Genomic DNA, 25,231 nt, shown 5'->3' with positions numbered 1-25,231 from the left:
AAACTGCTTTGCGAGACCGTCCGTAGTTTGCCCACCCCTGGTTTACACGATTAGTATTAGGACAGATAATAATAAGGTAAGACTATACAGTAATATTGTATTTTTTAACATTAGTACATGCATTAGCTTATATGAATTAACAATTACAATACAGTTTTTCAGCATTTATTAATCTTTATTCAATACTACAAACATTATTTAAATAATACATCGTTTTTACATATTCAATGTAAAAATAGCATGATTACATACTTTTTTATTTTTCATATTCTAAATCTAAGGTCTTTTAAACTGAAAATAAAAGCAGTGGGTTTAATGAAATCATAATGGGTTTATTTAAAATACAATTTTGTGAAATTTTCTCGTATGCATTTGATACAGCAAATAGCAACATCTCACACTGTGTTCATTTCAACAGAGTCACACCTTACTCCAAGAATTACAAAGGACGGGCTGATAAGGTGTGAAATCAGCTTTGGATAAATTTAGCTTTCTTTTACTAGAAAATACACAGGAATGCAACTGTTTTATGAACACACAAGAAATAAAGAATTGCACATACAGTACTGTGCAGAAGTAGGCCACCACCACCAGACTTGTTGTTTTAGAAGTTTTAATGTCCATCGATATTTATTTTTCAATCTATTTTACTAAGATACAGACAGAAAATAAAGGAAATATGTACAAAAAATTTCAGGACTAAATGTCTTTTTTAGGCATCGTCTGTGAGTGTTTTTGAGCAGAATAAGGTAAAAACACTAATTTCTTTAAAATTAGAAATTAGGATTTAATTTGATTTAGGTTTAAGAGATCCTGCAGTTTCCTGCTATTGCTCAAGTGGAAGAGGAGTTTACACTAAAAACTTGACACATCTGTTTACATTTTTATACAGTTTTTAATACTATATACACACATTTCCTGTATTTTCTGGATGTATTCTATTTAAGAGACTGAGAAATAATTATATATGATCACTATACAATTGCAAAAACAACTAATCGAATTGTGGCATGGTGGCCTAAGACTTTTGCACAGTACTGTACCTGTACTTTCTTCAGCATCTATAGGAAAATGTAGGCACTTTCAAATGTATAGGATCTACAGTATGCTGTATTTTAATTAAAAAATGAAGTTCATATTTTACAATTGATAATTCCTCTGAGTCAGTCATCAAGGGTAATAAATTTCTAGCATTTCAGTCTATATGAAGTTTTTAAGTAATAACTACTGTTTAACTATTTTTAAAGAAAAGAAACAGAATCATAAAACATCTTTATATCTGATTTTTTTCACTTTGCAAGATTTATACTATTATAAAAGACACACAGAATGGTTGGCAGCCCCATTTTTTTAGACAGGTAATATTAATAGTCATAAAGAATCAGTTTAATTACTATATTAATATACTGTAACTACAGGTCATTTAAAAAATGGATGCAGACAGTTTGGTAGTGCTGAGGTAGGGGTTAGAACAAAGAAGGTCTCTCATTCCCAATATCTAATGCTTTTAGATATCTAGAAAATCTCATTAAAGAAATACAGCCACTGTAGATAACACCAAAATCAAAGTTAGTTCTTAAAAAAAAACTGGACAGTACAAATGAAGTACCCAGACAGCGGATATGTGCGCTTCCTGAACTAATATAGTTTATTTTAATTTGCAGACATTGTGCGAATCATGTAGTTTAGGATGCCACCGTGATGGAAGTAAGTGAGCTCCACATCTGTGTCGAACCTCATCTTAGCCTGAAATGTTTTGCCTGTGTCGAGCTGCAGAGATAAATGAAAGTACACAACACAATTAAAGGGCGAGTAAATGATGACAGAATTTTCAATTTTGGGTGAACTATCCCTTTAAATCCATTAAAAAAATCTCTAATATCTCAACCCAAAACCAATGAAACAGAAGACTCCAGAATCCAACACTACCTGAATATTGACAGTCATTCTGGGAGTAATCTCAGAGGGAATGATCACGGAGTATCGCTCACGGCCAGTGAGCCCGAGGCTTTCCGCTGTGTCGCCCGGCAGGTACTCCAGAGGAATGATGCCCATGCCCACCAGATTACTACGGTGAATACGCTCATAACTCTCAGCTAGGACAGCTTTGATGCCCTTAGGGGTGAAAAACAGCAACCATTGTTTGTTACACCCAAAAAACATTTATCCATGTCAAATAAACAAATAAATAAATGGCTCTGCATAAATATAATGTCCATTGAAAATATTGATAAAGATGCTGATGTAAATGTCTCACCAGCAGGAAAGGTCCTTTAGCAGCCCAATCCCTGGAGCTGCCGGATCCATATTCTTTACCTGCCAGGACCATAAGAGGATGTCCAGCCTGCTGATATTTTTCTGCTGCATCGAACACATCCATCTGTATGTTCATCAACAAGTCTTTGTTAGCATGCCGTAACAACAAATGCTAATTTATTGTCTTTCTTTTAATATCTCTTGTCAAAAAGCATGAATAAAAAGGTTATTATACAATTATTATACAACTGTGTGAGTCATGGCATGACTTATCATTATATAAACTAGCACATAAGAGTGGAGTTAGACAAAGATATTCCATATAACAGGATTGAGCACTCCTATTACTATAAATAGGGGACAATGGCCGCTCTGGCGACGGAAGTCCCGCCTTCCAGTTAAAAGAACCAATCATTAATCATTATTGATTCTCAAGAGGGGCTCTACACAGTCTGGTGAAGCGCTTTCAACCTGTGCAGATGCTCAGTAGCTGAAACGACTTCAGATAAAGTTTTTGTTGTGCAATTTGAGCTTAAAGGCGGGGTGCATGATCTCTGAAAACCAAATTTGATATTTAAAATCACCTAAACACACCCCCCCCATCCCAATAGAATCTGGACCTTCTTTTGATAGACCCGCCCCACAAATATGCAACCCAGGCAACGATGTCGGTTAGTAGATGTGCACCTTACTGCTGATTGGTTACAAGTGTGTTTTGATACTCGGCCCACCTCCCTTTTCCAAAGTGTTTTTTAAAAATCATGCACCCCGCCTTTAGAAAACAAAAGTTATGATACAGTTAACGTAAGAATAAATTGTTGGTTGGACATGTAGTATGTTGTTTCTTTGTGATTTTAGCACACATTTTTAGAGATATCCGTCCCTATGTTCAAGTACATGGGACCTTAGTATTACATGGCTGAAATAACTTCCCAGAGGTGTCGCAAAGAGATGGAGCAACCTTTTATTGAGTTAAATCTTAATATTAATAGTAAATCACACAGAAGAAAAATAATGTCATTTTAATAATTTAATGGCACCAAGAGTAACAGAATAAAAGTTTCAAAGTTGCCTATCGAATATTCAGTGGTCATAAAGGTCCACTGTGTAGATCTGTAGCGGCATCTAGAGGTGAGATTGTGAACTGCAACCAATGGCTCAGTCTACAGCTTCCCCCTCCCTTTCAAAACGCATAGAAAAGCAACGGTAGCAGCCAAAGGACAAACATGTCATCGTCTGAGACAACGTATTGACAAAACATGCTCTATAGAGTAGTTTGTCCATTTAGAGCTACTGTAGAAACATAGCGGTGCAAAATGGTGACTTTCATGTAAGGAAACCCGCAGTGTATGTAGTAAAAAACGGCTCATTCTAAAGGTAATAAAAACAATACAGTTCCTTTTGTAAGGTCTTTATACACCACTGATAATATAGTTATGTATATTATATTGCATTTTTGACAAGAGATCCAAGACAAAGTTACACAATGCACCTTTAACTGAGAATTTGAAGGGCTGTATTTCTTTTCAGAAGATCAAAAAGTCATACCGTTTCTCCTGTAGGCAGGTAGATTGTACAGGGTGCCTGCTTGTTTAGGAACTTGTTAAAGAGGCGGATGTTGGCGAATGTGCCGCGTGCCATGACTGCGTCGTTGCCTCGACGAGAGCCATATGAGTTAAACTCTCTCGCAGTGAGTCTGTAAAAGATATTATGAATACTTAAATACCTTCGTCGTTTAAACCGAGATAACATTTGTGCATTAAAAAGTATTTCTGCATCAGGCCAAACATGAGTTAATACCATATGAAAAACAGAAATAATAAAAAACTAAAGATAGTAACAGTTTGCTTATCCAAACTTACCCGCGGTCATTTAAGTAGCGTGCTGCAGGACTGTTGCGTGCAATGTTTCCGGCAGGTGAAATGTGGTCTGTGGTTACTGAATCTCCCAAATTGAGCAGCACATATGCATCTGTTATGGACTTTGGAGGTTCAAGTTTCTGGGTCTAAAAATGCAGCAAAGAAATTAATATTTTTGCAGTTCTTATAGTATCGTTATAGCATTTCAAACCTAGACTGGATATATTAAAACACAGTACCAGCCCATCAAAGAAAGGTGGAGACTTTATGTAGGTGGATTTAGGATCCCAGGTGTACAGCTTGTCTAAAGGAGCTTTTAGGGAGTTCCAGCGTTCGTTCACTTTCTATGAAAATAAATAAAAACAAGAACTTAATTTAGCTTATATCATTTTTGAAATCATGAACTAGAGTTTGACTGGCAGTTTATTGGTATGCATTTGTATGTCACGAGTACCTCCACTTTCTCATAGACCTCCTTAAACATGGCAGGAATGACAAACTGTTTCTCCACCTCCTGGATTTCCTCCCGTGTGGGCCAGATGTCTCTTAGGAAAATCTCCTTTCCATCGGCATTCACCGCTGAACCAAGACACAAACAAATTGTCTCTTAAACAAAATCAGCAGACTCTCTTTAAGCTCACTGATATCCCAATGTGTACATCTGTTATAGGTTTTAGGGGCACATTGCTGTTGACCAGCAATCATATATGCGTGTTACCCAATGAAAAGTGGAAAACGGGAACATTACTCACCTAAAGGCTCCTTTTCTAAATCTATCCTCACTGTGCCGGCAATAGCATAGGCAATGACCAGCGGGGGAGATGTCAGGTAATTGGCGCGTGTGTTGGGATGGACGCGGCCCTCGAAGTTTCTGTTTCCAGAGAGGACACCAGCCGCAACTAAATCACCCTGAAACAAATACAAAGAAAGTGTACATTGAAACTTATAATAGTTATTAACTCTTTCCCCGCCATTGACGAGTTATCTCGTCAATTAAGAGAAAGCATTTGCATAAAAAGTGTTCCTGATGAATTTTTATGTTAATCTACAATTATCCACCAGATGGCGCACTTACACAATTTATGAAAAAACTGAAGCCAAAACGTTATTTACTAATTTTATGTTTTGATAATCGTTCTGAATCTGATCTCTAACAAAATACCTTAAAAAAAACAATTATTTCAGCTTTTTGCTAAAAAAAAATAATTTTAAAGAAAAATACCCATATTTAAGAGTTTATAAGCAGAAAAAATATATAGATAGGATGAAACGTTTTTTTCCCCCATTTTGTTTGTTTGAAAACAGAGGGTCTGTTATTTCATTTGATATATTTGTTTGTTTATATATTTTTAGAAGAAAATTTTCCTGGATGGCGTTTTGTAAAAATCACAAAAAATGCTGACGGGCAACTTTTCAAAAAATGGCTGGCGTGAAATGAGTTAAAAACTTTATCATGTGAAAAAGAGTATTTACTTGAGTTATCGCCTCCACAACCGGCTCTGGAAGAGGTCCACTGTTTCCAATACAGGTCATACAGCCATAACCAACAACCTCAAAACTACAGAAGACAAATAAATCCTGTAGTTTTACAGAGAACAGAGTTTGCTAAAGACATATTGTGAATAACTGTTGGATGGGTGTGTCTTACCCTAATCGAATGAGGAAGTCCATAACTCCGCTCTCTTTAAGGTAGTAGGTGACCACACCGCTACCAGGAGACAGACTTGTCTTTATGTACGGCTTGACTGTAAGACCACACTCAACGGCTTTCTTTGCCAAAAGACCTTGAAGAAATAAAAAGAAGTATTACACTATTTTAAACTAGACCATTAGATATGGCATTGCTGTGGGAAGACGTCACACCTGCTCCCAACATCACTGAGGGGTTACTGGTGTTGGTGCAGCTTGTGATAGCTGCGATGACCACAGATCCGTGTGAGAGCGAATACTCAGCCTCGTTGAACTTGAACGGTACGGTAACATCATGTCGCTCCGGAGCCACCTGGAATCCTTTAAAGCCTTGCTATAGACACAACCAGACAATGACAAGAGGATTATAAATGCGCAGAATTTTCACTATTCTGAACGACTTGTTTTCTTTTTTTTAACAACGCACACAGCCACAAAAGACCTCAACATTATGTGTAACAAGATCCACAGTAAAGAAATGCATTACAGGGTATTTATGGTTGAATGAAAGGAGTAGGTATATGAAGAGTGTTTTAGTGTTACTGTGAAACATACCTTGGCCCCTAAACAGGTGATAAAGTCCTGCTTCATGTCTGATACGGCCACTTTGTCGTGGGGACGTTTGGGACCACTGCAGCACGGAACAACCGTACTGAGGTCCAACTCCACAACCTAGAGAAAGAGAGAAAGTTGAATTTTACATACAGACATCCAGCAAACAGCTGTGAACAGTGCAGAGGCATGACTGTGATTGAATGCGTTAAGTTAGTTACCTGTGTAAAATGTGGATCTTGTGCTGTGTTACTGTATTCTCTGAACATACCCACTGCCTTCAGATATTGAGCAATGTAATGCAGCTTCTCTGAATCCCTCCCTTAAAAACACAAATATTAAAACCATAAACATCAATATGTGAAGAAAACAAAAAAAAAAAAATGCAGAGAATCGACTGTCGGATTTAATCTCAGAGCTGAACAGCACCTGTAGCAGGGGTCCCTATACTTTTCAGGTATAATCCATTTTAGGATCCACCAAAACATTTTTATAGAAATATGCAGAAAAAAATACACATTCTTTTTCTTGATCGCTATGAATCTTATATCTATCAAAAATCCTTCACAAAAAAGCAATTATCTCAGCTTTTTGCTTAGAATTTGGTACTTTTGAAGAAACCTACCCATATTTTACAGGTGATAAAAAGAGAACAAATAAAGTTAGAATGAATTTTTTTTGTTTTGTTTTGTTTGAAAGTAGAGTTTCTGTTCTTTCATTTGATTGTATGTTTATATATTTAAAGAAAAACACTTTCTGAAAGCCATTAACTCTTTCACCGCCAGCGTTTTTAAAAAAAGTTGCCAGCCAGCGCCAGCATTTTTCATGATTTTCACCAAAGTTTAATGACTTCCAGAAAATTTTCTTCTTTAAATATATAAACATACAATATACCAAATGAAAGAACAGACTCTCTGCTTTCAAACAAAAAAAAACGTTTCTTACTACCTTCAGTGGTTCTTTTGTAATCAGCTTTTGAATTTGGGTAGGTTTCTGCAAAAACACCACATTTTGAGCAAAAAGCAGAGATAATTCAATTTTTGTGACGGGCTTTTCATAGATATCCCTTTCAGAGCGATCTTTAAAACAGACACAGACATGCAGCCGCTTGCCATAGGGCAATACTTCCGGTTTTAAAAAGTTGCGGAAGGGCGCCACCTGGTGGATAATAGCGGTATTGCGGAAAGACGGAAAATCTCGTCATTGGCAGGGAAGCGTTTTCTCTTAATTGACGAGATATCTCGTCAATGGCGGGGAAAGAGTTAAACTTGAGAAAATCATAAAAATGCTGGCCATGTCTGGTAAGTTTTTTTAAAAACGCTGGCAGGGAAAGTGTTAATTGGACTGGTATCGAGGTTAACGCACCTGTCTGCTTCAGATACTGAACACTGATTTCGTCTACAGGGAAGAAGGCAGCAGTAGCTCCATACTCGGGGCACATGTTTGCAATGGTGGCACGATCTGCGATTGACAGCTGGGCAACGCCTGGACCGAAGAACTCCACAAACTTCCCTACCACACCGACTTGCCGCAAATGCTGTGTAGAGAAGGCGTTTAAAAGAGATCATTCAAAGACTTCTCAACTCTCAGCAGATTTAAGACTGAGTTACATACCTTGGTGACAGTAAGCACTATGTCAGTAGAAGTTATATATTTGTTGGGAGACCCCTGTAATTTGTAGCCAATGACCTCTGGCAGCACCATGCTGATAGGTTGACCCAACATGACGGCCTCTGCCTCAATACCTCCCACACCTGCTCAAAAGACTTGAAGGTTAAATCTTATAACATTGGCAAGTTTAAAGATCATTGTGAGAAAAATTAAATTTTTTTCATAATTAAAAGCGAAAGCCCAGTTTTTGTTGTTAAAAGGGATTTTGTCATCATTTACCCAAACCTCAGGTTGTTCCAAACCTGTATAACAATCAAAGTTAGCTGAACACAAAAGCATGATATTTTGTAACCAAACAGATCTGTGGCACCATTGACTTCTATAGTAGGAAAAAATAAAGCTATGGATGAGATCATGTGAATGGTACCCCAGATCTGTTTGGTTATTAACATTTTATTCATTTCACTTACCCCAGCCCAGCACTCCCAACCCATCGATCATTGTTGTGTGAGAGTCTGTGCCCACCAGACTGTCTGGGTAATAGTAACCATTCTGATCAAACACAACCCTGGCCAGGTATTCCAGATTGACCTGATGTACTATTCCTGATCCCGGTGGAATGATCCGCATGTTCTGGAATGCTTTAGAACCCCACTGTAGACCAACAAACAATAGTTAAAACAAGAAATCATCATTTACATATTCAATATATTCAATAAAGCACAACAGTGAAAATTACCTTTAAGAACTCAAACCGTTCTCGGTTTCTTTCAAATTCAAGTTCTTGGTTTTTATGAAGGCTGTCAGACCTTAAAGCAAGGTATAGGAAAATGTATATTTATTAATTTCTCAATTCAACAGTTGATTACATTTATAATACACAGCAAACGTCACAAAATTCACTTATCAGTGAGGATTAGCATTTATTCATAAATATAACCCATATCTGCATTTTTACCAGAACTGAAGTTTGATTTGTAAGCAAAAGTGACATAATGTATGCGATCCATATAATTTTATACATACATTAAAAACATTTTAGTTGCTAAACAAAAATTATCTGACACACTGTAAAAAAATGTAGCATGAAGTCAAATCGTCTATTATTTTAAGTTTTGGCTTGTGAAAAGTTGACATAACTCATAAAATCAAGTTAAATTTGTTAAAGTAACATAAAAATATATGTTTATTTGACAAAAATGCTGTGTATTTTTTGCAATTCAGAAAAAAACATCTGGACTCTACTGAAAATTAGACTAAAAGTAACTTCAGATATTATTCTAATTACGGGTACATTTTATAAGCTTTATTTTAAAATCTAAGAAGCCGGGTCCGTTTTTGCAGGAAATGTTTGAAAAAAGTAATCACGCAAAGATTGATGACGTCACATCCGTAACAGGAAAAAAAGGACAAAGTACGTACAGAAAATCACTCCACAAATAAATGCAATTTTATGGTTCAAACAGCAGTGGCGGCCCGTGACTTCTTTTATCGAGGGCGCCTGATGTAAAGTTCGTCACAACATTTATGTAGCCTGTCATGTGGTTTCTTTTTTCAATATGTGTTCTGTGCATCGAGAGATCCTGTTTGCATCACGTGTCTTGTCAAAACAAGTGCCTGCTGCAGATGCATCTAAAGGGTTTATGATAAAAGAGACACTCGCGTTTGCCAGATACTCGTATAATCTTATACGTAATCAGAGTTTACTGTTAAGGGAGTGTCTTGTGTGTATTTTGTGAATGTGAGCGTCTCTTTTATCATAAACGGTTTTGACGCGTGTGCAGCAGGCACTTATTTTGACAAAACGCGTGATGCACATGGTTTACATAATGCAACAAACACATATTTTGAAAACGCAAGCAACACACATGACACTCTGAACACATATTTTGAATTAGCGCTCCTCGGATGAGCAGTCATCAGCCCCCACTGAGTGACACAGAGGCTAAACCTAAGGATTGCAGCTTTAAACACAAAACACACAAGCCATAATCGTATGATATACGCAACTTATACTCTGCAGTAGACAAGTACTCTCAAGTACAACCTGTGACGCAATTTTTTTTTTTAAATAATTAGAGAAATTTCTAAATCTATATTGTTAAATGATAACCACTTACTTCCTGTTGAAATCAACCTGAATTGAATGATCTATGACAAGGTCTGCTGGACAAACAGGATTAATCCTCTCTGGGTCACCCTGTAATTTCTTCACTGCATCACGCATCGCTGCAAAGTCCACCACCGCAGGAACCCCTCTGTACAAAGTGACAGGAACAAATTAACTATTAAAAAAATATGTACAGTGCATTGAAAACAGAGAGTCTTAAAAGTTAAAAATAAAGCCTTGTTGTCAACAGAGTTTCTGACTCAACTGGTAAAGCATGTTGCTAGCAACATCAAGGTTTAAATCCAATGAATAACTTAAAGGCAGTGCATGTCCCTTGGATAAGTTTGCCAAATGCATAAATGGGTCAGTGACAAAAACGGTTTGGCAAGATGAGAAATTCTAAAATCTTTTTTAAAAACTTGTTTTAAAGCATGCAGCGTGTATATTTCAATGCACATAAGAGTATTTATGTTGATTTTATTATATTTGCACCATTTTTATGAAAGTTAAGACCTGAAAATGTCAAATGGTGTAACCGGCAATTGCGCCAAAGAATGAGAAATATTAAATATTTTATCCACCTTGATGGCATGTAAGCATAATCATAAAAAAAAACATTTTAAAATATCACACGAAAATACATTTTATTTGTTATTACTAAATGTACATTTTTATGCGTTTTTGTAATATTGGTCCGGACATATGCTCAAAACAGCTCTGTCTTTGACAAATTATGTAAAAATGTATGTAAAAACATCGTATTACACTAAACTAGATGATTATATTTTATTTCACATTTTTTATGAATATATTTATATTTTATTAAAAAAATACTAGTTACACCAATTGACACAGACCGGTTACACCACATTGTAATTTTTGCAATTATCTCCCAAATATTCTTTCAAAATGAACTAAAAAAAAATTATTTTATAAAATCAGAACTTTTAGACTTGGTCCTCAGTAATCTCCCAATGTATTTTTTAATTTGAACCCTTTTACATTAAATGAACCATACGTACACAAAATAATGAACATCACGTCATTGACCCAAATGCAGAAAAGCTGTAAGGTAAAGTGATTTGTATGACGCCATAGATTTGGTAAACCTACGTGAAGTCTTGCAGGATGACACGAGCTGGTCTGAATGGCACCTCCACGGTCTGATTCTGTGTCACCTTCCAGTTGAGAATGTTCTCCACATCCTCCTCCTTCACCAGGAATTGATCACAGTTCCTCACTGCAGACTCCAGCAACACACGGATGGAGAAGGGAAGGTGGTCTTCAAAGGATATACAGGGCAAATTTATTAGACCAGCTGTCTATCTGTATCAAAGACCATCCAACATCTTGAAGCGATGTAATGAGCACCCTTTTTTCCAGAGAGTACTCAACGTTTCACCATTTTAAACAAAAGTGAGGGATGTCAAATTCAATTTGTGTTTTATACCCAAAATCGAGGCGGAAAATTAAACTTCTCTCATAAGCCAGAAATTAACTTAAAATACAACCATTAAAACTTACTCAGAAATCAGTCCATTTAAAAAGAGCTTAATGCTAAAGTCCACCTCCTTCAAAAATGGGATAATGATTGTAACCGAATGCTCTCGACATGTACTATACATTCATCAAATACTTTTGTCAAATCTGCTTAATCCCACCCCCAAGCCATTCAGAAATATAGTTTTTTAGGCAGAGTGCATTAAGAGGCTTTGCGTCTGAGCTCTTCAATTATATTTTAGCATTAGAAATACTACTGTGACTAAAGAAAGACCTTACACATACTGGTGGATTAAACATTACAGACACATAAAAAATTGTATTTTGGTAATCACCAATACTGTTAGTTTAGGGCAGCTGTGGCACATACACCAATACTGCAACATTTAAATGTTAGACATATAAGTATAAAAAATAGCCTTACCATATCTTGGGTCTCCAAGCTTTTTAAGGTTGAAAAACTTGTGGTCAGGCTTCTGGGGGTCCAGAGGTTCAATAATGTGTGCGTAAGGGTTCGTCATAACTTAAAGTGAAACTGATCCTGAAATTAAAGGTTTAAGCATGTAAATAAATACATTAAAACATAATATACTTATAAAATACATAATACACTAAACACCCAAGGTTTTGCAATGAATTATGCTAGGCTGGCCTTGCCAAAAACCTCTTTTCAACGTTTCTCAGAATTAAGAAGCTGGTACGTGACAGCCAGGACAACACCAATTGAATCAACCACAATCTTACAGCAGATCAAGAAGGGAAAGATTTATCACTGTCTTTACACAGACTAGCTTATACAAAAGCTTCATGTGTTTGCACACCTACAGTTTACATCAGGTCTGGTAGATCTACGACGATAAGCAAGATGAGATTTATGCAACGAGAGATAGTGTACATGGTATTTGTATTGGACTCAATACAACAGATTTGTCTTTAAAAGTCAGAATTTGGAGCTTGGAAGGCCTCCAAAACCTGACATTTTAGTGAAGTGATTCATCAGGTGAGTGGTCAGATAATGATGGTAAAGCCTCTGACACAGTCAGAAGTGAAATGGTCTTTCTACACAATGATTTCCTAATGTGTTGCTAACATCGAGTCATTTATCACATCCAAGTCATGTCTGCTTCTTGGTCATAATGATTATAATAAAAATGGGTAAATGTTTAATAGCTTAAATTAATTGTGTAGTACGGCTGCATGGTATTAGTGGAACTGACAATGCAATATTTTGCTTTCATGCTGTGTATGCAGTGATTTCTCTATGCCACTTGAAACCTCTCATATAGTAACACTAGCTGCGTTTTCATTACAGATTTGCGCAAAACTTTAGCGTTATTTTCTAAATGTCGACAGTAAAATATTTTGCGAAATGACTGTTATCCAGACATTAGGGGTGTATTGATACATCGTGCGATTCTGCTATGCATGCTTCTCAATGAATTATGGTGAAATGCCAATACATCCAAACGTCAGATGGCACTCTCATGCAGAAACTCACTATGCGGTGCAGAAAAAGTACCATTTACCCATGCAGCTCCAGGAAATGTGTAAGCATATTTATATCGCTGTTCTTAAAACATTTACAGGTTATTTTATGATAATAAAAATTATTTTTAATGATTAAGTTTGATGAGTGTTGCTTTTTCCGAATGCATGTTTTAAACGACTCAAACTGTGATTTTAGATTGATAAGGACTTTCTAAATAGCCGTAGTACATGAAATAGTCGTGCATAATAATGCCCTTGCGATTCAGAATCGATATCGGGCAGGTATTATAGTGTGTATCACCAAATATCTTTACACATTGGTAAGGAAAGTCTGTTATAACACCTCAATACGTGTCTGCTCCTAAGTATAAGGACTAAGGAGCAGGTGTTTCTGTCATCTTCAAATAATGCATTTTCAATTTGCAATGTCGATTTGCGCAATATGAAGGGTAATGGAAACGCAGCCACTGGCAAAGGTGTCCAAAAAAAAATTTCTTTAAAAAAATCCTCTGCATGTTCTGCAATGTGACTATTGCATGCATGTTGTGATGACGATGGTGAAACGATACACTGTGCACTCCTATTGTGTAGCATATTGTTGTAATACAAACCAATGCCCAACCAATAAGAACGCAGGATGATCAATAACTAATACATTTTTAATATAAGGATCAAAACACTGTACTGGTCTTAACCAGTAGTATCATAGACAGAACATCTGTCATATCTGCAAGGGAAACTTTACATACAGTATTGTTATTTTACAGCATTGGTACAGTAATTTTTTATATACTGTATATATTCTTTACCTAAAAAGTAGGCATGTGATTTTGGACCACTATCGCATTTTAACTCACAAACATATTTATGTATGATGCACATCTCTAACTCTTCTTATCAGCAAATTGACTGAAGGGGCATGGTAGTCACAAATCAGTCTATTGCTATTATGAAAAATTGTAAATGTCACTACATTTAATTCAAAAAGAGGCAATATCATTCCTCAATATCATTCAAATTTATTGCACAGAGGGACAAACGTTGACAGATTATTTCAGATTTTGCAACAAGGCAACATTACTAAAGCAGAAGTAGTATTTTACAACCCAACCCAAGGACTTGAGCAAACATGCGCAACCCTCTAGAATAAAGGGGCAAGGTCTCTAAGGACCCAATGAGCTTCATCATACTGTACGTTGTTTTAAGATGTTAACAAGTGCAATTTAAATCTTCAGGGATATGAGGAAGTAAAGAGGTCAAGCTGTGCAGCAAGCAAAGCAAGTTTTACCTACAAATCAAAGCAGCAGGAAAAAGCAATTGTGAGGCGCAAAAAGACAACCAGCCAAGCTGGGTGAGCAACTTCACCCTTCAGGTGAAAGTTACAGATTTGCAGCAAATGATTCAGAAAATCATAAGCCATTGCATTGATTTAAAAATATGATTTAATCTTTAATAAACAGTGGATGTATGAACATAAATGAATACGCTTTTAAGTGAATCACCAACTAATAATTGTTGTCAAAGAGATATTTTATAAGACATTTGTGTCTGTGCATTTCAAGTGTAACAAATGTATCATCTTGTGACTAAAATGCTAGTTTTCTGCAGGCAGACAGAGGTATAGTTTTGTCACTGCGGTCAAGTGGGCCGCGCTTCGAAAATGCACGGTCAAGTGGGCCGCACATTTTTTTAATGTGCGCGTCTATTAATGTACTTACGGTAATCGGTGTTGGAACCCGTCAAAAGGCTTTCCCTTTCCTTAAGAACGGCAAGACAATAAAAAGACATCAGAGAAGTTGTTTGTTTCGTTTCCCCATCTTATTAGAACTCAAATAATGGTTTTATTTTAAAAAATTGACTTTTATTTTCGATTATTTTATTACATTTATGTTAAAATTTAATGTTTTATATATATTTTACATAATTATTATTAATTATTATAATTCATTTACAGTAATTATTAAACAGTATCTATTAAATTGTGTGTGTGTGTGTGTGTGTGTATACACCTTATAAAAACTTTTCCTTTATAGGTTAACTCATTCTGTCACTTGATGTTTGTTTAGGGTTACCCTGACTATAACTGTACCCATTTATAAGTCATTTAACTGTATATTATTTATGATTTTCCATTAAAACTTTTCCTTCATAGGTTAACTCATTCTGTCACTTGATGTTTGTTTAGGGTCACCCTGACTATAACTGTACTCATTTATAAGTCATTTAACTGTATATTATTTATGATTTTCCATTAAAACTTTTCCTTCATAGGTTAACTCATTCTGTCACTTGATGTTTGTTTAGGGTCACCCTGACTATAACTGTACTCATTTATAAGTCATTTAACTGTATATTATTTATGATTTTCCATTAAAACTTTTCCTTCATAGGTTAACTCATTCTGTCACTTGATGTTTGTTTAGGGTTACCCTGACTATAACTGTATTCATTTATAAGTCATTTAACTGTATATTATTTATGATTTTCCATTAAAACTTTTCCTTTATAGGTTAACTCATTCTGTCACTTGATGTTTGTTTAGGGTCACCCTGACTATAACTGTATTCATTTATAAGTCATTTAACTGTATATTATTTTCCATAAAAACTTTTCCTTTAGAGGTTAACTCATTCTGTCACTTGATGTTTGTTTAGGGTCACCCTGACTATAACTGTACTCATTTATAAGTCATTTAACTGTATATTATTTATGATTTTCCATTAAAACTTTTCCTTCATAGGTTAACTCATTCTGTCACTTGATGTTTGTTTAGGGTCACCCTGACTATAACTGTATTCATTTATAAGTCATTTAACTGTATATTATTTATGATTTTCCATTAAAACTTTTCCTTCATAGGTTAACTCATTCTGTCACTTGATGTTTGTTTAGGGTCACCCTGACTATAACTGTATTCATTTATAAGTCATTTAACTGTATATTATTTATGATTTTCCATTAAAACTTTTCCTTCATAGGTTAACTCATTCTGTCACTTGATGTTTGTTTAGGGTTACCCTGACTATAACTGTATTCATTTATAAGTCATTTAACTGTATATTATTTATGATTTTCCATTAAAACTTTTCCTTTATAGGTTAACTCATTCTGTCACTTGATGTTTGTTTAGGGTCACCCTGACTATAACTGTACTCATTTATAAGTCATTTAACTGTATATTATTTATGATTTTCTATAAAAACTTTTCCTTTATAGGTTAACTCATTCTGTCACTTGATGTTTGTTTAGGGTCACCCTGACTATAACTGTACTCATTTATAAGTCATTTAACTGTATATTATTTATGATTTTCCATTAAAACTTTTCCTTCATAGGTTAACTCATTCTGTCACTTGATGTTTGTTTAGGGTCACCCTGACTATAACTGTACTCATTTATAAGTCATTTAACTGTATATTATTTATGATTTTCCATTAAAACTTTTCCTTTATAGGTTAACTCATTCTGTCACTTGATGTTTGTTTAGGGTCACCCTGACTATAACTGTACTCATTTATAAGTCATTTAACTGTATATTATTTATGATTTTCTATAAAAACTTTTCCTTTATAGGTTAACTCATTCTGTCACTTGATGTTTGTTTAGGGTCACCCTGACTATAACTGTACTCATTTATAAGTCATTTAACTGTATATTATTTATGATTTTCCATTAAAACTTTTCCTTCATAGGTTAACTCATTCTGTCACTTGATGTTTGTTTAGGGTCACCCTGACTATAACTGTACTCATTTATAAGTCATTTAACTGTATATTATTTATGATTTTCCATTAAAACTTTTCCTTCATAGGTTAACTCATTCTGTCACTTGATGTTTGTTTAGGGTTACCCTGACTATAACTGTATTCATTTATAAGTCATTTAACTGTATATTATTTATGATTTTCCATTAAAACTTTTCCTTTATAGGTTAACTCATTCTGTCACTTGATGTTTGTTTAGGGTCACCCTGACTATAACTGTATTCATTTATAAGTCATTTAACTGTATATTATTTATGATTTTCCATTAAAACTTTTCCTTCATAGGTTAACTCATTCTGTCACTTGATGTTTGTTTAGGGTTACCCTGACTATAACTGTACTCATTTATAAGTCATTTAACTGTATATTATTTATGATTTTCTATAAAAACTTTTCCTTTATAGGTTAACTCATTCTGTCACTTGATGTTTGTTTAGGGTCACCCTGACTATAACTGTACTCATTTATAAGTCATTTAACTGTATATTATTTATGATTTTCCATTAAAACTTTTCCTTTATAGGTTAACTCATTCTGTCACTTGATGTTTGTTTAGGGTCACCCTGACTATAACTGTACTCATTTATAAGTCATTTAACTGTATATTATTTATGATTTTCTATAAAAACTTTTCCTTTATAGGTTAACTCATTCTGTCACTTGATGTTTGTTTAGGGTCACCCTGACTATAACTGTACTCATTTATAAGTCATTTAACTGTATATTATTTATGATTTTCTATAAAAACTTTTCCTTCATAGGTTAACTCATTCTGTCACTTGATGTTTGTTTAGGGTCACCCTGACTATAACTGTATTCATTTATAAGTCATTTAACTGTATATTATTTATGATTTTCCATAAAAACTTTTCCTTTATAGGTTAACTCATTCTGTCACTTGATGTTTGTTTAGGGTCACCCTGACTATAACTGTACTCATTTATAAGTCATTTAACTGTATATTATTTATGATTTTCCATTAAAACTTTTCCTTCATAGGTTAACTCATTCTGTCACTTGATGTTTGTTTAGGGTCACCCTGACTATAACTGTATTCATTTATAAGTCATTTAACTGTATATTATTTATGATTTTCCATTAAAACTTTTCCTTCATAGGTTAACTCATTCTGTCACTTGATGTTTGTTTAGGGTCACCCTGACTATAACTGTACTCATTTATAAGTCATTTAACTGTATATTATTTATGATTTTCCATTAAAACTTTTCCTTCATAGGTTAACTCATTCTGTCACTTGATGTTTGTTTAGGGTCACCCTGACTATAACTGTACTCATTTATAAGTCATTTAACTGTATATTATTTATGATTTTCCATTAAAACTTTTCCTTCATAGGTTAACTCATTCTGTCACTTGATGTTTGTTTAGGGTCACCCTGACTATAACTGTATTCATTTATAAGTCATTTAACTGTATATTATTTATGATTTTCCATTAAAACTTTTCCTTCATAGGTTAACTCATTCTGTCACTTGATGTTTGTTTAGGGTCACCCTGACTATAACTGTACTCATTTATAAGTCATTTAACTGTATATTATTTATGATTTTCCATTAAAACTTTTCCTTCATAGGTTAACTCATTCTGTCACTTGATGTTTGTTTAGGGTCACCCTGACTATAACTGTACTCATTTATAAGTCATTTAACTGTATATTATTTATGATTTTCCATTAAAACTTTTCCTTCATAGGTTAACTCATTCTGTCACTTGATGTTTGTTTAGGGTCACCCTGACTATAACTGTATTCATTTATAAGTCATTTAACTGTATATTATTTATGATTTTCCATTAAAACTTTTCCTTCATAGGTTAACTCATTCTGTCACTTGATGTTTGTTTAGGGTCACCCTGACTATAACTGTATTCATTTATAAGTCATTTAACTGTATATTATTTATGATTTTCTATAAAAACTTTTCCTTTATAGGTTAACTCATTCTGTCACTTGATGTTTGTTTAGGGTCACCCTGACTATAACTGTACTCATTTATAAGTCATTTAACTGTATATTATTTATGATTTTCCATTAAAACTTTTCCTTCATAGGTTAACTCATTCTGTCACTTGATGTTTGTTTAGGGTCACCCTGACTATAACTGTACTCATTTATAAGTCATTTAACTGTATATTATTTTCCATAAAAACTTTTCCTTTAGAGGTTAACTCATTCTGTCACTTGATGTTTGTTTAGGGTCACCCTGACTATAACTGTATTCATTTATAAGTCATTTAACTGTATATTATTTATGATTTTCTATAAAAACTTTTCCTTTATAGGTTAACTCATTCTGTCACTTGATGTTTGTTTAGGGTCACCCTGACTATAACTGTACTCATTTATAAGTCATTTAACTGTATATTATTTTCCATAAAAACTTTTCCTTTAGAGGTTAACTCATTCTGTCACTTGATGTTTGTTTAGGGTCACCCTGACTATAACTGTATTCATTTATAAGTCATTTAACTGTATATTATTTATGATTTTCCATTAAAACTTTTCCTTCATAGGTTAACTCATTCTGTCACTTGATGTTTGTTTAGGGTCACCCTGACTATAACTGTACTCATTTATAAGTCATTTAACTGTATATTATTTATGATTTTCCATTAAAACTTTTCCTTCATAGGTTAACTCATTCTGTCACTTGATGTTTGTTTAGGGTCACCCTGACTATAACTGTACTCATTTATAAGTCATTTAACTGTATATTATTTATGATTTTCCATTAAAACTTTTCCTTCATAGGTTAACTCATTCTGTCACTTGATGTTTGTTTAGGGTCACCCTGACTATAACTGTACTCATTTATAAGTCATTTAACTGTATATTATTTATGATTTTCCATTAAAACTTTTCCTTCATAGGTTAACTCATTCTGTCACTTGATGTTTGTTTAGGGTCACCCTGACTATAACTGTACTCATTTATAAGTCATTTAACTGTATATTATTTATGATTTTCCATTAAAACTTTTCCTTCATAGGTTAACTCATTCTGTCACTTGATGTTTGTTTAGGGTCACCCTGACTATAACTGTACTCATTTATAAGTCATTTAACTGTATATTATTTATGATTTTCCATTAAAACTTTTCCTTCATAGGTTAACTCATTCTGTCACTTGATGTTTGTTTAGGGTCACCCTGACTATAACTGTACTCATTTATAAGTCATTTAACTGTATATTATTTATGATTTTCCATTAAAACTTTTCCTTCATAGGTTAACTCATTCTGTCACTTGATGTTTGTTTAGGGTCACCCTGACTATAACTGTACTCATTTATAAGTCATTTAACTGTATATTATTTATGATTTTCCATTAAAACTGAGGTACCAGTTTACTGTGTTTGCCGAACAGCTCATTACAAGGAGCTCATGGTACAGTGCTCCAAATGCCAGCAGTGGTATCACCCAACATGTGTACAGATACCAAAAACTGTAATTGGTAATGATCAGTACTGGCAATGTGTCACATGCCACTGATGGCAACTATAGAAGGTTGCATTTCTTAAAACAAATTTTAAGAAACATCACATTGGATCGAACCCTAAAAGAGTGCAATAAGCAGAACGTGTTTTTTTTTTTTAAAGAAAATTAAGAACTTTGTACATTTACAAAAAATCACTGGTGTATCTTAAACTTTTATTTTTTTTAAAAAGTTTATTTTGTGTAATTGATTTTAAACTTATTGTTCTATTGTTTTTGTTTATTTAATTTAAAAATAAAGTGTGTAAAGTATAAAGAGAAAAATACAGATCTCTATTTATGTTATATCAAAAAGGAAATCAAGAAATGTTTGTCCAAATGTGACACATGCAAATTATTTGAGTTCTAATAAATAATACAGTTTAAGAAATAACTTTTTTGACTTTACCTTTATTATTCTTCAAAGAAATACAAAAATACTTCAAATAGAAATGACTTGATAGTCAGGGTGACCCTAAACAAACATCAAGTGACAGAATGAGTTAACCTATGAAGGAAAAGTTTTAATGGAAAATCATAAATAATATACAGTTAAATGACTTATAAATGAGTACAGTTATAGTCAGGGTAACCCTAAACAAACATCAAGTGACAGAATGAGTTAACCTATAAAGGAAAAGTTTTTATAGAAAATCATAAATAATATACAGTTAAATGACTTATAAATGAATACAGTTATAGTCAGGGTGACCCTAAACAAACATCAAGTGACAGAATGAGTTAACCTATGAAGGAAAAGTTTTAATGGAAAATCATAAATAATATACAGTTAAATGACTTATAAATGAGTACAGTTATAGTCAGGGTGACCCTAAACAAACATCAAGTGACAGAATGAGTTAACCTATGAAGGAAAAGTTTTTATAGAAAATCATAAATAATATACAGTTAAATGACTTATAAATGAGTACAGTTATAGTCAGGGTGACCCTAAACAAACATCAAGTGACAGAATGAGTTAACCTATGAAGGAAAAGTTTTTATAGAAAATCATAAATAATATACAGTTAAATGACTTATAAATGAGTACAGTTATAGTCAGGGTGACCCTAAACAAACATCAAGTGACAGAATGAGTTAACCTATGAAGGAAAAGTTTTAATGGAAAATCATAAATAATATACAGTTAAATGACTTATAAATGAGTACAGTTATAGTCAGGGTGACCCTAAACAAACATCAAGTGACAGAATGAGTTAACCTATGAAGGAAAAGTTTTAATGGAAAATCATAAATAATATACAGTTAAATGACTTATAAATGAGTACAGTTATAGTCAGGGTGACCCTAAACAAACATCAAGTGACAGAATGAGTTAACCTATAAAGGAAAAGTTTTTATGGAAAATCATAAATAATATACAGTTAAATGACTTATAAATGAGTACAGTTATAGTCAGGGTGACCCTAAACAAACATCAAGTGACAGAATGAGTTAACCTATGAAGGAAAAGTTTTAATGGAAAATCATAAATAATATACAGTTAAATGACTTATAAATGAGTACAGTTATAGTCAGGGTGACCCTAAACAAACATCAAGTGACAGAATGAGTTAACCTATAAAGGAAAAGTTTTTATAGAAAATCATAAATAATATACAGTTAAATGACTTATAAATGAATACAGTTATAGTCAGGGTGACCCTAAACAAACATCAAGTGACAGAATGAGTTAACCTATGAAGGAAAAGTTTTTATGGAAAATAATATACAGTTAAATGACTTATAAATGAATATAGTTATAGTCAGGGTAACCCTAAACAAACATCAAGTGACAGAATGAGTTAACCTATAAAGGAAAAGTTTTTATGGAAAATAATATACAGTTAAATGACTTATAAATGGGTACAGTTATAGTCAGGGTGACCCTAAACAAACATCAAGTGACAGAATGAGTTAACCTATAAAGGAAAAGTTTTAATGGAAAATCATAAATAATATACAGTTAAATGACTTATAAATGGGTACAGTTATAGTCAGGGTGACCCTAAACAAACATCAAGTGACAGAATGAGTTAACCTATAAAGGAAAAGTTTTAATGGAAAATCATAAATAATATACAGTTAAATGACTTATAAATGAGTACAGTTATAGTCAGGGTGACCCTAAACAAACATCAAGTGACAGAATGAGTTAACCTATAAAGGAAAAGTTTTTATGGAAAATCATAAATAATATACAGTTAAATGACTTATAAATGAGTACAGTTATAGTCAGGGTGACCCTAAACAAACATCAAGTGACAGAATGAGTTAACCTATGAAGGAAAAGTTTTAATGGAAAATCATAAATAATATACAGTTAAATGACTTATAAATGAGTACAGTTATAGTCAGGGTGACCCTAAACAAACATCAAGTGACAGAATGAGTTAACCTATAAAGGAAAAGTTTTTATAGAAAATCATAAATAATATACAGTTAAATGACTTATAAATGAATACAGTTATAGTCAGGGTGACCCTAAACAAACATCAAGTGACAGAATGAGTTAACCTATGAAGGAAAAGTTTTTATGGAAAATAATATACAGTTAAATGACTTATAAATGAATATAGTTATAGTCAGGGTAACCCTAAACAAACATCAAGTGACAGAATGAGTTAACCTATAAAGGAAAAGTTTTTATGGAAAATAATATACAGTTAAATGACTTATAAATGGGTACAGTTATAGTCAGGGTGACCCTAAACAAACATCAAGTGACAGAATGAGTTAACCTATAAAGGAAAAGTTTTAATGGAAAATCATAAATAATATACAGTTAAATGACTTATAAATGGGTACAGTTATAGTCAGGGTGACCCTAAACAAACATCAAGTGACAGAATGAGTTAACCTATAAAGGAAAAGTTTTAATGGAAAATCATAAATAATATACAGTTAAATGACTTATAAATGAGTACAGTTATAGTCAGGGTGACCCTAAACAAACATCAAGTGACAGAATGAGTTAACCTATGAAGGAAAAGTTTTTATGGAAAATCATAAATAATATACAGTTAAATGACTTATAAATGAATACAGTTATAGTCAGGGTGACCCTAAACAAACATCAAGTGACAGAATGAGTTAACCTATGAAGGAAAAGTTTTAATGGAAAATCATAAATAATATACAGTTAAATGACTTATAAATGAATACAGTTATAGTCAGGGTGACCCTAAACAAACATCAAGTGACAGAATGAGTTAACCTATGAAGGAAAAGTTTTAATGGAAAATCATAAATAATATACAGTTAAATGACTTATAAATGAGTACAGTTATAGTCAGGGTGACCCTAAACAAACATCAAGTGACAGAATGAGTTAACCTATGAAGGAAAAGTTTTTATAGAAAATCATAAATAATATACAGTTAAATGACTTATAAATGAATACAGTTATAGTCAGGGTGACCCTAAACAAACATCAAGTGACAGAATGAGTTAACCTATAAAGGAAAAGTTTTTATAGAAAATCATAAATAATATACAGTTAAATGACTTATAAATGGGTACAGTTATAGTCAGGGTGACCCTAAACAAACATCAAGTGACAGAATGAGTTAACCTATAAAGGAAAAGTTTTTATGGAAAATAATATACAGTTAAATGACTTATAAATGGGTACAGTTATAGTCAGGGTGACCCTAAACAAACATCAAGTGACAGAATGAGTTAACCTATGAAGGAAAAGTTTTAATGGAAAATCATAAATAATATACAGTTAAATGACTTATAAATGAGTACAGTTATAGTCAGGGTGACCCTAAACAAACATCAAGTGACAGAATGAGTTAACCTATGAAGGAAAAGTTTTAATGGAAAATCATAAATAATATACAGTTAAATGACTTATAAATGAGTACAGTTATAGTCAGGGTAACCCTAAACAAACATCAAGTGACAGAATGAGTTAACCTATAAAGGAAAAGTTTTTATGGAAAATAATATACAGTTAAATGACTTATAAATGAGTACAGTTATAGTCAGGGTGACCCTAAACAAACATCAAGTGACAGAATGAGTTAACCTATGAAGGAAAAGTTTTTATGGAAAATCATAAATAATATACAGTTAAATGACTTATAAATGAGTACAGTTATAGTCAGGGTGACCCTAAACAAACATCAAGTGACAGAATGAGTTAACCTATAAAGGAAAGGTTTTTATAAGGTGTATACACACACACACACACACAATTTAATAGATACTGTTTAATAATTACTGTAAATGAATTATAATAATTAATAATAATTATGTAAAATATATATAAAACATTAAATTTAAACATAAATGTAATAAAATAATCGAAAATAAAAGTCAATTTTTTAAAATAAAACCATTATTTGAGTTCTAATAAGATGGGGAAACGAAACAAACAACTTCTCTGATGTCTTTTTATTGTCTTGCCGTTCTTAAGGAAAGGGAAAGCCTTTTGACGGGTTCCAACACCGATTACCGTAAGTACATAAATAGACGCGCACATTAAAAAAAATGTGCGGCCCACTTGACCGTGCATTTTCGAAGCGCGGCCCACTTGACCGCAGTCTTGAATATATAGATTCGCATATGTATTGAGCATACGACATTTAAATTGATAAACAACAGTAGAGAACGATACATTTAAAACCTTTGAATGACACGAAACATGGAGTTGCAATCGTTGCAGACGTTTCATGATGTTATGTTTACGAGCATAATTTATTACGTACCAGTTTTATTTAGAAATAGTTTTACCTTGTAATGAAAGAGTCGATTAATCCCGCTGTCACTATACGCTTGTGTTGAACTCCGAAGGAACAGCGTTGACGTCTTATTACCGTACACTTTTTAATAAGCAGGTCTAACTGCGCAGACAGATCGGTATGACGTCAAAGATAGCACAGTCTGTGCAGTTCCACATGA

The 25,231-nt window shown here is 33.3% G+C and overlaps 1 protein-coding gene across 1 annotated transcript; it reads right to left on the bottom strand.

The window, feature by feature from the left end:
* Window positions 1-311: 311 nt before the first annotated feature.
* aco1 (aconitase 1, soluble) lies at window positions 312-25,165 on the bottom strand. Its single transcript, XM_065288930.2, has 21 exons — window positions 25,064-25,165; window positions 12,002-12,118; window positions 11,191-11,359; window positions 10,088-10,225; window positions 8,707-8,776; window positions 8,438-8,621; window positions 7,971-8,110; window positions 7,722-7,893; window positions 6,578-6,678; window positions 6,360-6,476; window positions 5,979-6,138; window positions 5,764-5,899; window positions 5,589-5,673; window positions 4,868-5,024; window positions 4,570-4,694; window positions 4,355-4,459; window positions 4,119-4,261; window positions 3,805-3,952; window positions 2,258-2,380; window positions 1,930-2,115; window positions 312-1,770 (listed from the first exon to the last, which is right to left on the bottom strand). The coding sequence occupies exons 2-21, from the start codon at window positions 12,096-12,098 to the stop codon at window positions 1,654-1,656; spliced, it is 2,673 nt and encodes an 890-aa protein (XP_065145002.1). The 5' UTR covers window positions 12,099-12,118; window positions 25,064-25,165; the 3' UTR covers window positions 312-1,653.
* Window positions 25,166-25,231: the final 66 nt, after the last annotated feature.

This window comes from Paramisgurnus dabryanus, chromosome 2 (genome assembly GCF_030506205.2).
Source record: "Paramisgurnus dabryanus chromosome 2, PD_genome_1.1, whole genome shotgun sequence".
In the NCBI taxonomy this organism is placed as follows: domain Eukaryota; kingdom Metazoa; phylum Chordata; class Actinopteri; order Cypriniformes; family Cobitidae; genus Paramisgurnus; species Paramisgurnus dabryanus.
The sequence above is the reverse complement of the archived record's forward strand: the minus strand, read 5'-3'. Positions and strand labels throughout refer to the sequence as shown.

Coding starts and splice junctions, on each gene's coding strand:
- aco1 (XM_065288930.2), bottom strand. CDS start 12,098: ATGACGAACCCTTACGCACACATTATTGAACCTCTGGACCCCCAGAAG. Junction 11,360..12,001: donor GCTTGGAGACCCAAGATATG/GTAAGGCTATTT, acceptor TATCCTTTGAAG/ACCACCTTCCCTTCTCCATC. Junction 6,139..6,359: donor TCACCTGTTTAGGGGCCAAG/GTATGTTTCACA, acceptor TTGTGTCTATAG/CAAGGCTTTAAAGGATTCCA.